The sequence below is a fragment of the Coloeus monedula genome (assembly GCF_965178545.1).
Source record: "Coloeus monedula genome assembly, chromosome: 20".
In the NCBI taxonomy this organism is placed as follows: domain Eukaryota; kingdom Metazoa; phylum Chordata; class Aves; order Passeriformes; family Corvidae; genus Coloeus; species Coloeus monedula.
The window spans coordinates 4882286-4895261 of NC_138800.1; the positions used below are offsets into that span (position 1 = coordinate 4882286).

The 12976-nt window shown below is 42.7% G+C and overlaps 1 protein-coding gene across 4 annotated transcripts in view; it reads left to right on the forward strand.

Annotated features, from left to right (window-relative positions):
- The window catches only part of CUX1 (cut like homeobox 1), a 270436-nt gene that overhangs the window by 238050 nt on the left and 19410 nt on the right, over positions 1-12976 (forward strand). For 3 of the 4 annotated variants that reach the window (XM_082294436.1, XM_082294437.1, XM_082294438.1), the window contains one exon: positions 912-3406. The exons of the other annotated variant lie outside the window; for it this stretch is intronic. In XM_082294436.1, coding sequence (XP_082150562.1) covers positions 912-1614 — 703 coding nt within the window. In that variant the 3' untranslated portion in view covers positions 1615-3406. Of the gene's footprint in view, positions 1-911; positions 3407-12976 lie in introns of those variants that run through there. 4 annotated transcript variants of the gene reach the window in all.

Consider the following 12976-nt stretch of genomic DNA (forward strand, 5'->3'; position numbering starts at 1 on the left):
CACTCTCTCTGAAAGATACTAAGTTTTGGCAAACTTTCACCAGGCCTGTGGTCCCATCCCTGACCCCGGATCATCGAGGCTCCCTCTTGGTTATAAATTAGGACTTAAATGGTGTTCATCATTTCTCCCGTGGATGCAGCAGGACACAGAAGGGGTTAACCCAGACCCTAAGGTTTTTCCATAAACTTTTCTGTACTTGTGAGGGTTTTTGGGAACTCCTAAGCAGAGAAGGAAGAGGGAGGAAGGCCTGAGTTAAGTGGCAGGGGTGGTGTGTTTGGGGTATTCTTGCACTCCAGGCAATTCTACCCACATATGGAGTGCAGTCATTCCCATGGAATGCACTGCTTGACTTGTCACTATTCATGTTCAGAAATTGATTTATTAAATAAAAAATGAGGCAAAAGTCAGACTAGCTCATAGACTGGCAGCCTGTCACAGGCTGGGCTTCCTCACAGCACTTTCAACACAGTAGGCTTGGTTTCATCTTTATTTCTCCTCGCTGTCCAGGAGAACACCAGGGAGCTTGTCCAGCTTTGTCCCAGTTTATCTTTTGTTTAGGCAGACTGGCTCATTTCTAGTAGAAATCTGAATTGTTTGTGTTTACGATCCACTTTATTCTAGATTTCCTAGAAGTGTATTCATATTTTTTGTTAAAAATACGAACTTCTCACCAGGGTAGTGGTGGACTCACCATCCCTGGAAGCAGTCAAACAATGAGTCGATGCAACACTTGGCCAGTAGGGTTTGGTGGTACTTGGTTGGAAATCAGACTCGATGATCTCAGTAGTCTCTTCCAGCCTGAATGATTCCACTAAAGACCATCTTTAGTGGCATGGAAAGGGCATTTTTAGTGAAGGTGTGCATCTCCTTTTGGCCCTGGCAGACTCACATCCCTCTCCTCTGTCTCGTAGGTCCCGCATCCGCCGGGAGCTGTTCATCGAGGAGATCCAAGCCGGGAGCCAGAGCCAGGGCGGGTCGAGCGACTCCCCTTCGGCCAGAAGCAGCAGGGCGGCCCACAGCTCCGAGGGGGACAGCTGCGACGGCGTGGACGCGGAGGGCCCTCCCGACGGGAAGCCGAGCGGCCCGGAGGCGGACGAGTTCAGCAGTGCGGCCGCCAAGTCTCAGGGAGGGCCCGCCGAGCCGGCTTTCGAGGCGGGGGAAGAGGCACTGCGAGGCGCCAGGCCTTCGGAGAAAGCGGAGCCGGAGAGCCTGGAGGACACCGACGACGAGGGCCGGCTCAGAGCGCCGCGCCAGAGCTCCCCGCCGGCACCGCAGCGCCCGGGAGATGCTCTGGAGACACTGCCAAACTCTGCCACGGAAGGGGATGCCTCTACCTCAGCTGCCTCCACCTCAGTCCTTACGGGGGAGAGCTCCTACAAGTCAAAAGAAAGTTCAGAGAAAATCTCCAGTGTGCCAAGTACGAGCTCGACGCCGGCCGCAGGCTCGCAGAAAGCCAACTCTCTCCAGAGCTTGTTCGGCTTCTCGGAGGCGGCGAGCTCCAGGAACACGCGAGACAGCTCCCTGAGGAAAAAGAAAGCGGCCAACTTGAACAACATCATCCACCGCTTGGAGAAGGCCGCGAGTCGGGAAGAGGCCGTCGAGTGGGAGTTTTGAGATTAAACTGGCCCAACTCGGGAGAGCTGGGAAGTCAAACTGGACCTCTACTGGTTTTATTGTGTTCGCACTTAACCGCCCTGCGGGCCACAGGGCAAAAACGCCATAGGCCAAGGTGCATATAGAAATCAAAAAAAGGAGCGTTAAGCCCAATTTATGTTTGTGTTTTCGAGGAAGAAAACTGAAATGTGTAGTCAAGCTTTTTTGTACCCTGAAGTGTTTTTATTATTGCCCTAAGTGATTTCCACAATTTCTGGAATAACTCATACAGCTTTGCCTTGTGCCCTCCTCTTTGGTGTGGGGCTTTAAAAAAATGAAAAACAGGAAAAAAAAAAAAACTAAAAAAAAAATCTTAAAAAAAAAATCAAACCCACATATTAAAAGGGGGCTTTTTATCTGCCATCTAATGGCTACAGAGCGATAATACACTATTATCTTCTTAAACCAGGAAAAAAGGGGAGATTTTTCAAGAAAAAGAAAAAAAAAGAAAGTTTTTTGTAGCTGTTCAGTTGCCACTAAGAGATTGCACAGTCAACCGACTCTAAACACACTAGTTTGGATTCCTACATATTTTCAAGAAAAGAAAAGAATCTTGTTGTTTGAAACTTTGAATTAAAAAAAAAAAAACACATTTACTCCACATATTTTTTAACAAAACAAAAAAAAAGTCACATCAGGAAAATATCTTAATTTGTGGTAGCTGACTTAGTGTTTTCTTGTAAGTGAAATAGAATATTGACACGTAGTGCACATTGTTTCATAGCTTTAACTGATTCTGGTCTTTTGCAGCCCAGAATTTGTTTAATACACTCCATTTTAGGCCAAATCAGGACAAAAAAAAAAAAATCTGAATCTAGGTATTTTATAATCTGCTTTTTAACCTCTAACCACAGAGCACGCTGATCAGACCTCATATCTGGGAGGTTTAGGAGACAACTTAGAAGCAGCATGTACTTGATCATTTCACTTGGTTCGTAGTGTACAGGATTTCCTTTCAGCAAAGACAGATCGCTCCAAAAACGTTGGCCAGTAACATTTCAGCCTGCTACTTCGGGGCCTAGCCCGTATCCCGAACATTCAGCTTACCTGGAATCCATGGGAATGCAGTTCACGTGTCCGATTGCTGTCACACACCACTAAGAGGGACTGGAGCTGCCGCAGAGCCAGCCCTTTTCCTGCTGTTGGTGGCCATTTACTGACTCTCTTCCCACCACAAGCACTGATTTTAAATACGTTTTAGTTGTGGGAAGCTCCTTTTTTGCATGGATAAAGAGTACATGGCAATGACCAGACGGGCTCTTACCGGGGTGGAAGCAGCCCAAGCTCGAAACCAAAACCTTCGTGCTCCCGAATCCCAGTCCGGCCCGTTCTGCCCTGCAGAAATACAGCCTTTTTCCATTCTTTTATGCACAGGTTAGGGCTGATCAAAGTACAAATCCAATTCTAACTTGTCTCTAACTCCTCCTGTTGTCTATATGTATATGCGTGAGCATAGAGGTGTGTGGAAGGATGTGTGTGCGTGGGTGTGTGCGTGCAATTTTATACGTCTGTGTATTTTCTTACGTACTTGTGCACACATAGAGTGCATTACTGCCACCTTTTTTCAATAAGCTGTTTTATCAGTTATGGCTTCTACAAGTTTGCTAATTTAGACTCCTTTATTGCCATATCTTTAAAACTAACAATAGATGATTTCGGAATATATATATATATATAAATATATATATATATAATTTTTTTTTGCTTATTTATAGGTGCTGTATTTTATTATCTGATTGTTAGGAAGGGATGAAAGGGGGCAAATATTCTTTAGAGGGATAGACTGCCGGCAGTATTGGGTATAATTTACAAGATGTAGTTGTCATACTGTATATTATTGATTGAAGACTTTTTTGACCGTATTGTGTATCATTGAACTTTTGTCTTAGGTCAGCATCTTTTTGATGACACTTTAATGGTGCATTCATTACATCTTAAGTTTAATTAATATTACTTTTCTGATTTTGGGGGAGGGAGGGATGGGGGAGAGGAGTTCCGACTTTAAAGGTATGTTCCCAATATTACACCTCAGTGTGCTTGTATTAATTCATTAGTAGGATTTTTGACTGTAAGATGTGAAACCACATTTCTTGCATGATGTTTTAGAACTTATGTATTTCATTTACAGTCTCTTAACATGCGACAGCAGCACTTAGCGCAACTTTTCACAAATTTAAGAATCAGTACACTAAAATCCATCCTTCTCATGACTAAGGAAAGAAGGCTCTAGGAGGCTGAAAGGCAGGGATTTATTTCCTATTTTCACTGCTAGCAGTTTCAGGATTCCTCCTTGGGTAATTGGGGACTCGTGATACGAAACTAAAGCTGAGGAACAGAGAGAGAGCAACTGCCCCTTTCTGTGATGAGCTGAGGGGACAATTGGCAGTGACAGACACCAGGGTGTGGCAGCACATGCTGGGAGCGCTCCTGGCTTCCCACTGGGGGCGCGGCCAGTCCGTGGGAACTGGGTGAAGCCAAGGGTGACCTCTCTGTACCTGTCCAGTGTCCTGGTTTGACTTCCAAAGCACAGCTCCGTGGATAAATGCACGTCCTGGTAGAAGTACACATACCTTAGTACAAGTCATGACGAGCTGCGTCTCCAGCCAAGAGCAAAACTTCTGCCTGGGAGATGCAGATATTTTCTTAGGTTCTTTTTTTTTTTTTTTCTTTGTTGTTGTTTGGTTCAGGTTGGGTTTTTTAATTAATTCTAGGCAATACAGTTGCCAGTCTGTTCCTACTGTCCTTGTCTGCTGATTTGAGACCCATGTGCTGGATGCAGTCAAGTGGTTACTCTCGGCTTTCTCCATAGTGAGGGGTTTTTTTCTGTTTGATGATTTTATTTTTCTTTTTTTAAGTTAATATTCCCCAAACTGTTCTTGTGCCTGTGTCTATCTGATTGCATTCCATGATGCTTACTGAGAGCTCTGGCTGCATTGTACGACAGCAGAACTGTATTCACAGGTCGCACGCAAATGCAGCACTTAGGGTCAATCTCTCTTCTTAATAAGCAATACGTAAGTGCCTTGAAACATATCTTCTTTTTTTTTTTTTTTTCCCTGTTTATTTTTGTTTTGCTTTTCAGGTTTCCACTAGTTCTTTAGGATTCCTTAGCGTGCGCCCAGTTTTTAATGCTGTAATGATTTTTAAAAAGCATATCTGTAGCTTGCCCTAGAGGAAATCTTTCTTTCATAACACTAACTGTTAATTCTAAGCTCCATTATTCCATTTGAGTCATGTAATTTTGCTGGATAAAGACAGCGTTCAGAAGTCAGAAGTCACTCCATCCTGCCAAGGGTTGTCATTGGGATCTATTATAAAATTAATCAAATAAAATGCTGTCAGTATTTCCTATATTTTTGGCACTTTATTAATGGCTTAGCTCCTTTTGCTGTTTCATATTTAATGATCTGCGTTGAATGTGGATTAGCCTGCTGAGATGCTGTTGGGGTGATCTCCTGCCCAGAGTCACTTTGGGTTCCTTGGTGACCTCCTGGTCCGAGGGCAGGGGCAGAGGAGCACCCTCAGACCTGGAGCTCAGTGATGCTCCTGGGGTTTGTCCCGGTGTTTAGCCAAGGTCACAGCTGCTTTCTGTTCCAGTGGGAAGTAGGATGGATGAGTTGAACTACTGCTGAGGTTCTCGGGTTGGACATGAGTTACCTGCTGGTTTTTCTGGCCAAGCTCCCCCCAGTTTAGGGACTGAACTTACACTGCAGGGTGTGAGCGATAGTTGGGATCAATTTGGAACTCACCCTTGGGAGGAAAATGTGCTTTGGAATAACTTTTTTTTTTTTTTTTTACTTAATTCAAAGGATAAAAAGTTGAAGGAAAAGAAATGCCAAAGAGCAGCACAGTACAGTGGCTGTATCATCCCTTGGGTGCTGATTCCAGGGGAAGGGAATGTGTGACATGGGCTCATCCCTCGTTGCCAGCATTTCTTTTCCTGATGGATAAAAGCACAGGCAGTTTTCAGGAAATTCATCATGCCAGAGTCTGTTTTTCCTGAGGTTCTTTATAAGCATTTTATTTTCTCTCTATTTCCAGTTCCATGCTCTTACCAACGCTGTGCATGAGGGGCCAGGGCTGTTTTAATAGAAATACGTTTATGTTGCAGTTAAATTGTTGGTTTTTCTCTCTGGGTGATTAGGGAAGGAAAAAAGTGCAGTGCTTTTTTTGCTAAAAGCCAGGGAAGAGTATCCCTTGGCGGAAGGGTCATGCAGTGGGATTGTCAATACACTTCCATTTTTGAGGATACAGATTTCAGACAACAGCATTGCACATGTTTATTGGCAGAAATACATTTAATTGCATTTGCTTTTGATACCATAAAATTTGACCATTTTATTTATTCATCTGTAAAACGCCTATAAATAGAGCCATCCTTTAAAGGAACTCATATCAGTGCACTCTGCCCATATCATGAATTAGCAAGTCCTTTAGTTATAAACTCCTTGCTGTAATAGGAAAGATCTGTATTACAGTTAAAAAGAAAAAAGTATGTGCCTTTCTCATTAGCTAAAAGATCTCTGCATTATTTTTACCTAACTGGTTGATATGGGATTGGTGTAGAGCAGGGAGGTCGTGAACACCACAGAATTCTATGCAATATTTTCCAATCCAATTACTTAAAAGTCACTATTTTTCAATCCTTTAACAGGAGAAACAGTAAGTTAGAGAAGTGCATCATTCTGCTGGTAATTCAAACTACAAAGCTGATAAATTGACATAAAATAGGATTGAGGGAAATGTGACAAATTGATGTGATGAAATAATGGAAAATGCTAACAGTGGTTGCAGTCCCCACAAGCACAGCTGCCATCAGAAGTCTGTCATTTCCCATCTTAAAATAAATAATTTCCAATATTCTTAAAGCTTTTATGAATAAGAATGCTCCTGGCAAAAACAGGGCAGGTTAGAAACAGAAAAAAAAAAATCACATTTTGACCATACAGAAATTATGAGAATACACAAAAAAAAAGTGATTGGGTTTGGACACTTTGCACTTGGATCCAAAATGTTTTATTTCAGCTGAAATGCCGCAGTAATCTGTGCCTTTAGCAGGGTTGTGAGAGATCAGTAGCTTGGCAATTTGTGGCAGACTGAAGGTGGAGTGGTGACATTTTTAACCTGCACATGGAGGGCACCATTTTTGCTTCATTTGTGTCTCTTCCTGCAAAGGAGTTCTGAAATTCTCTCTGATTTCCTCTTCACCCAGTGGATGTTCTCTGTCTTCAGCCACCGAGTGTGGCTGAGCTCCTCTTGGAGACTCTCAGGAGGAGAAGAAGGAAAGTTGGTTTTTAGGGGGGGACTGGATTTAACATTCCCTAAAGCTAAGTCAGGGCTTTCCTGTGAGTGTGGGCAGTTTTGGCCCTGGTGTGACTGGCTGGTTGTAGCCTCTTATCCCTAAATTTAACTCACATGGATAAAACATTGGCAAAGCAGGACTGGGTTAACTCCTGTGTTGTTCTGCCCTTCACTTTCTGCTCTGTGAACATCAGTGTTTTCTTTGTGTTGCATATACAATCAACTTTTTTTTTAAATAGAGAATTTAAAAATTCTATACAAAGGAAGGACCTTTCCCCCTCCTCCTCCCCGCCCACCCCCCCAATCAGTTTAAAGTGTGGTTTTAAATTGCAAGGAGAATCACTGGCATGGGAAGTACAAGATCTGAATTTCTTTTCTGATGCAACCTTCTTAGTTCAAAAGGGGTGTAGCAGTCCCTGTCTCCTTCATAAATATTTGAGCTCTAAAATGTAGAAATATAATTTCACCAATTTCTTCTTTCCTCCCCATCTCTTTTATAGGATATATTGACTATGCCATATATAAAGTATAGTTAATAATGGACTTTATAGCAAGAAAAGCCCTTTATGCCATGCCTAGGGACTGATTTGTCCTACATGAGCAGGTCATGGACTATACCCTGCCCTATTAATATGCAAGGATAGAATGGTTTTATGCTCTGAACGTGAAATTTATCCTTTTGGAGAAGATTAGCGTTAGGCCTGTGCACTTAAGTTTTCAAAAAGCCTTAAAAACAGGTGTGGAAGTGGTGCCATCTCTGTCCTCAGGGATGATTTCCCCCCAGCCAAGTGGTACTGTGGCATATTTAATAGCAGTTATTAGTTAAAAGGTCATTTTCCAGTTGAAGAAAGTCATTCATTGAACTCTGTTAGTGAGCCCCTCATCAGCATCCTCTGGTACAATCCAGCTTTTCCCAAGACCTGGGCATCCATATCCATCCCAAAATCCTCAGCTCTCTGTGAAGTCTATGTTTCTACAACTCTTGTGAATGAAAAAAAAAACCCTGATGGGATTCCTGGGCTTCATTTTCACTGCTGTTCACAAACATGTTCTGGCACTAAAGTGCATGAAAAGAAAATGCCTCCTTTTAAAAAATTAGTAAGATTATTGTATTTTTTCCTTGTCCAGCTCTTCTATAAAGGACAATTCTGCCATTATCCAGCTTGCTTTACTCACAGTGGTGTTGGGAGATTTTAGCCACGGTTCTGTAGATTTCCTGTTATTAAAACTGTTCGTTTCATCCCATTATTTCAGTTTCTTTGGATTTTGAACCAGCTGAGTGCAGAGAGCAACTGAATCCTTAACCATAACAACCAGTGCAGGAAACAGTGCAGCACAAGTGATACCCCTGTGATGTCGTGTCTTTGGCTTTCTGTTTGAATTCTAGAGATACTGGTAATACATAGTACAATCTTCATCCAAAGATCCTTGGAAATGGAGATGGAGAGTCATGCCCGGAATTTCCTGCTGTTGTGGTGCCACACCTGATTTTTGCACAGTTCCTGTGTAATTCTGGTGGTGTCACAGCAGCACAGCCTCTCTCTTGACAGCAAGAACGGGAGTTGTGTTCTTTTCTGTCCATGTGGGTAATTAATATGCATTTTTAGGAGTTGTTAAATGTGTCTCTGTGCATCATTCCAGGATGGAAAAGCCCCTCTGTGTATTTAGCATTTGTGTGCTCGGTCTTAATGGTGCAGCAGAATTGCTGCAGCCAAATTTGTGGAATCATTTGGGATGTAGGTGAGCGAGGGCTTAAAACCAATATGTATTTTAATGGGCAGAGGATGCCATTCCCCACTTGTCAGATCCACTCCCTGCTGTAAAGAGGGGATTAGCCACTGGAGAGACCAGGCTGCTGGAGATGCATGGGTTTAACTAATGAGGACAGGGAAGATCATGCTCAGAATACATTAAAATGATCCCAAGGGTCTGAGATGTGCAAGAGCCAAGGAATTGGAAAGGAGGGGTCAAACCTTGCCTTCAGGTTTGGCTTCCTGCAGGAAGTTAACATCCCAGATATTTGCACACATGTTGTGCACTCCCTTTATCAGTGTACAGTGGGAAGGTGGACAGTACAGACATATTTAAAACAATCACAAAACCAGGTGATGAAGTAAATTCAAGCCAAGTATGGAATTCAAGCAGCTCAGCCTTGCTCTCCCTTAGCTGAAAATTGAAGTATTTGTAGGAATGAGGTAGAAATTTTCTGTTAGGCAGCTCCTCTTGGAAGGCGAGTGTCTGTGCTTTCAGGAGAATAAATAAAACTTGGCACTTGACTTGCTCTGAAGTACAATCTTGTCTCCAAGTAACTAGGAAAAATATTTTTGCAATCAGTCTTTCAATCAGACTTCTCTCTGGCTTTTATTAGCTTGTGTTGGACCCTTTGTGCTATTTGATGTGTTATTTATATGTGGGTAAGTTATTACTAGCTTTAAAAGTGTTTCCAAAGTACCTGGTTACCTCTGGATGCTGGTACAGGTGATGCAGGGAGTACTTGAGCATCTGGTTTGGAAAGGAAGAGCGTGGGGAACAAGCAAGGTCACATCTGTATTGTACTTTTCCTTGATTAGGGCTTCCATTTCCTTCTCACCTTCTCTTGAGAGATGGAGTTCATGGATCTTTTCTTTTTTTATTGTGGGGGAAAGATATTAGTCAAGCTCGAAATGCTTTTATTTTCACTCAATAGGTTTATCATCAAAATCCTTTATGTTGCCACATTTCCCATTAAGTCTTTAGGTTTTGCTTCCTGAAATTTCCTCTTTCACTTTCTCTACTTGGAAAGCTATGTGCCTTATTTCCTAATCTCTTCGTGGAGAATAATCTAAAGCACAGTGATCTGGCTTGCAGCATTCCCAGCCGCTTTTCCTTTTTTTTGGGGGGGGGAGCAAACACTGATGGAGCATCCCAGTGTCCCAACACTGGAACGTGCTCGGCTGCCGAGCACGCCCAGCACTGTGTGAGGAGTCTTTGTGCAATAGAAACTCTGGTTCCGTGTCTGGGGGGTTCCTGTCCCACAGCCAGCAAGGGTGAGCTCTGCTTCCAGAGAATTCAGATTCCTGGGGGAAAAAAAACCCCACATCCCTGTGGGTTAGTTCCAGCAGCTCTTGGGATGGGACTCAGCCATCACCCAGCAGTTGATGCTCGTCGGGCTCAGTCTCACCCCGTGCACTCGTAGGTCTGTGAGTGTGCAGGAAACCCCCATGGGTTTCAAACAAGGCAGTTGTGTGTCCCTGTGTGCCATCAGTCACACCTGCTGTCCCCATTCCCATGCCCAGGGCCGTGCTGGCTCTGGGTGGTGAGGCACTGTCGGGTCATTCCAGTCTGGATTTGGTTTTGTACAGAACAGGCTCTCCCTCCCCCGGTACCCTCAGCCCTCCTTTCCCGAGCTTGCTCTCTCTACAGCATCATCAGGTGAAATACACAGAGGTGGTTTGTGATTAGGACAACAATCTCATATTTCCTATTTATGAGGTTAATTTTTAACAGTTTCTTTTTTGTCGAGGTTTGTTTTTTTGTTGGATATGAACACAACAGGAGTATTTACATATCATTGGTTTGGGTTGGAAGGGACCTTAAAGCTTATCCCATTCCAACCCCCTGCCGTGGGCAGGGACACCTCCCACTAGACCAGGTTGCTGTCCCCTAAATGGATGTTGGAGAAAGCTTGGGATATCCTAGAGATGCAGCAGGTGGTGTTGGCTCGTAGTATCCTTATCATTGTGCCCCTGTTGTATTTTCTAGAGCAATCATTTTTTTTTTTAAGAAAAAAAAAAAGTATTTTATCTAAATGCCTAATAAATAATATTATTTAAATAGTTTTTAAAATAATTTAGGACTGAGAATAAGAAGCCTCAGTTGAGAGAGAAGAGACTTAAAATATACAGAGAGAGAAAATACCCTGAGCCTCCTAGAGCCTCTACTGAGAATTTGCTGAAGACGCAGAGCCCCTGGTCAGAACACATTGCAATTAACTCATGAGTGTTCATTTAAAATGAGAGACTGGTTTCCTGTGATGTTCATCTTTGTTGGCATATGTTTGACTTTCTGAATCCAGAGCTGACTTCCTTCTCATTCAAAAGTTGGTCAAGGAAAAAAAAAAAGAGAAAAAAAAAAAAAAAAAGAAAAATAATAATTCACCTTGTGCAGCAGCAACTTTTCCTGGTGTGAGCTCTGCAAATCCACGTTGTGCATTGATCTGTGGCACAGAGGGGTGGTTCAGTTTTGCTGCCAGGTCAAGATGCTTTCAGACAGACTTTTCCCTGGCGAGGTGGCCCTGGAGAGCAGGAGAAAAGCCGGACTGCAGCCCCAAACCCGGGCGGGAGCGCGAGGGAGGGACGGGCCAGGGCTGTGGGCAGCGCCGGCCGGTGCCAGGTCCCCCCTGGCATGGGCAGAGAGGAGGATGCTGAGCCAGCTGCAGGGCACAGCACCACTTCTGTGGCTTGGGAAGCAAATTTGCACTTTGCCTTTCGAGGGTGTCCCACTGAAAAAAAAACCATCCAGCGAATTTCCCACGTCAGGTTCTTTTTCCTTCTGGTGTAGTCCAAAAAGAAACTGAAAATCAGAGTAAAGAAAGTGTAAGTGTTGGATCAGCTCTGCCAAACTAAAGGTTGTTCCTCTCGGAATACTCTATGCATTTCTGTGGTGAAAAGCATTTTCTCCCATTCCTTGCTGGAAATGCTGTGAGAATGTCACACGTACGAATTTGGACGTCGATCCCAAAGCAGATGGAGGCTGGGGAGGGGGGGATGTTCTTTTTTTTCTTTTTTTTTTTTTTTAATTGTTTCCCTCATGTCCCTTTTCTTTTTTTTTTTTTTTTTTTTTAATTAAAAAATTAACTCTTTGCATTTGTGCAATAACTACTTGCCATGAGAATGGGCAGACCTTGGAAATGCCCCGACTACTAACACAGCACAAGATGAACTCGAACAGAAAGTGGTGTACTTTTTCCTGAGAACTTTTTTTTTTTTTTTTTAAATAATAAGCTCAGTTTTTACCCCAGTGTATTGTGGTGTCTTACATTTTTAGCAGTATTTTATATTTTTTCTGTAACGCACTAAGTCTTAGATGTTTTTAGAGCTTGTTTGTTATATTCACAATCACGGATTTTAAAAAAAAAAAAAGAAAAAAAAAAAAAGATCCTCACAAAGACCCAATTGACCAAAAAAAAAAACAAAAAAACAAAAAAACAAAAAAAAGTGTCATTTTTTTTGTACCAGTAGCTTTGAGAAGCCCACATTGTGTTGCTGTGACTCATCTTTTGTAACATTTTATTTCTTGGTATTTGTTTAAACATAAAAAGTAAGAGTTTATCTGGCTGGCAGTGCAGGGCAGCGCTCCCTCGTCAGCAGACGGCATTGTTTCTGTCTTTGTTTGGTTTAGCCATAAAATGTTTGTTCTCAGCACTGTACAACGGTCCCTATATGATATGGAGAAGCAATATCACTGTATGAAACTCACACGATGTATTATTATTATTATTCACTAGCACCCTAGGTGTGATAATTGAAGTAAATATCTTTTATACAAACACAATTCCGCGTGGGCTGTCTTTTATTGAGGTGAGACCTGAGTCCAAGCAGCAAACATTTACATTGTGCTTCTGGTTTGGTGATGCCCTGAGGGATCAAAGGGATGGTTTGGTGGGATTTCTGTTTGGCCAGGGGAGGAAAATTTGCTTTTTATGTATCAGTTCCTATGGAGAGTGTGTGTGTGTGTGTTTCCAATACCTCAAATGCTGAAGTGTTAGGTGTCCAAAATGTTCAGTGAAATCCAAGTGTGGCCATTCCTGCTGCAGTCAGTGGGAGGTGGGCACCAGCTCCACAGACAGAAAATACATATTTGGGGTCTGAGACTGCCAAGGGGGATTGTTTTGAGCACCGCAGCAATACATCAACTAATTTAACCAAAAAAAAATCAGTTATCTGAGGTTGGAAATGCTTTAGATTCAGAAATGGAAATGTCAAAGAATTTTCCCAGATATTTGGCTCACTGTTTATTTTTACAGATCCTTTATAGGAAAATA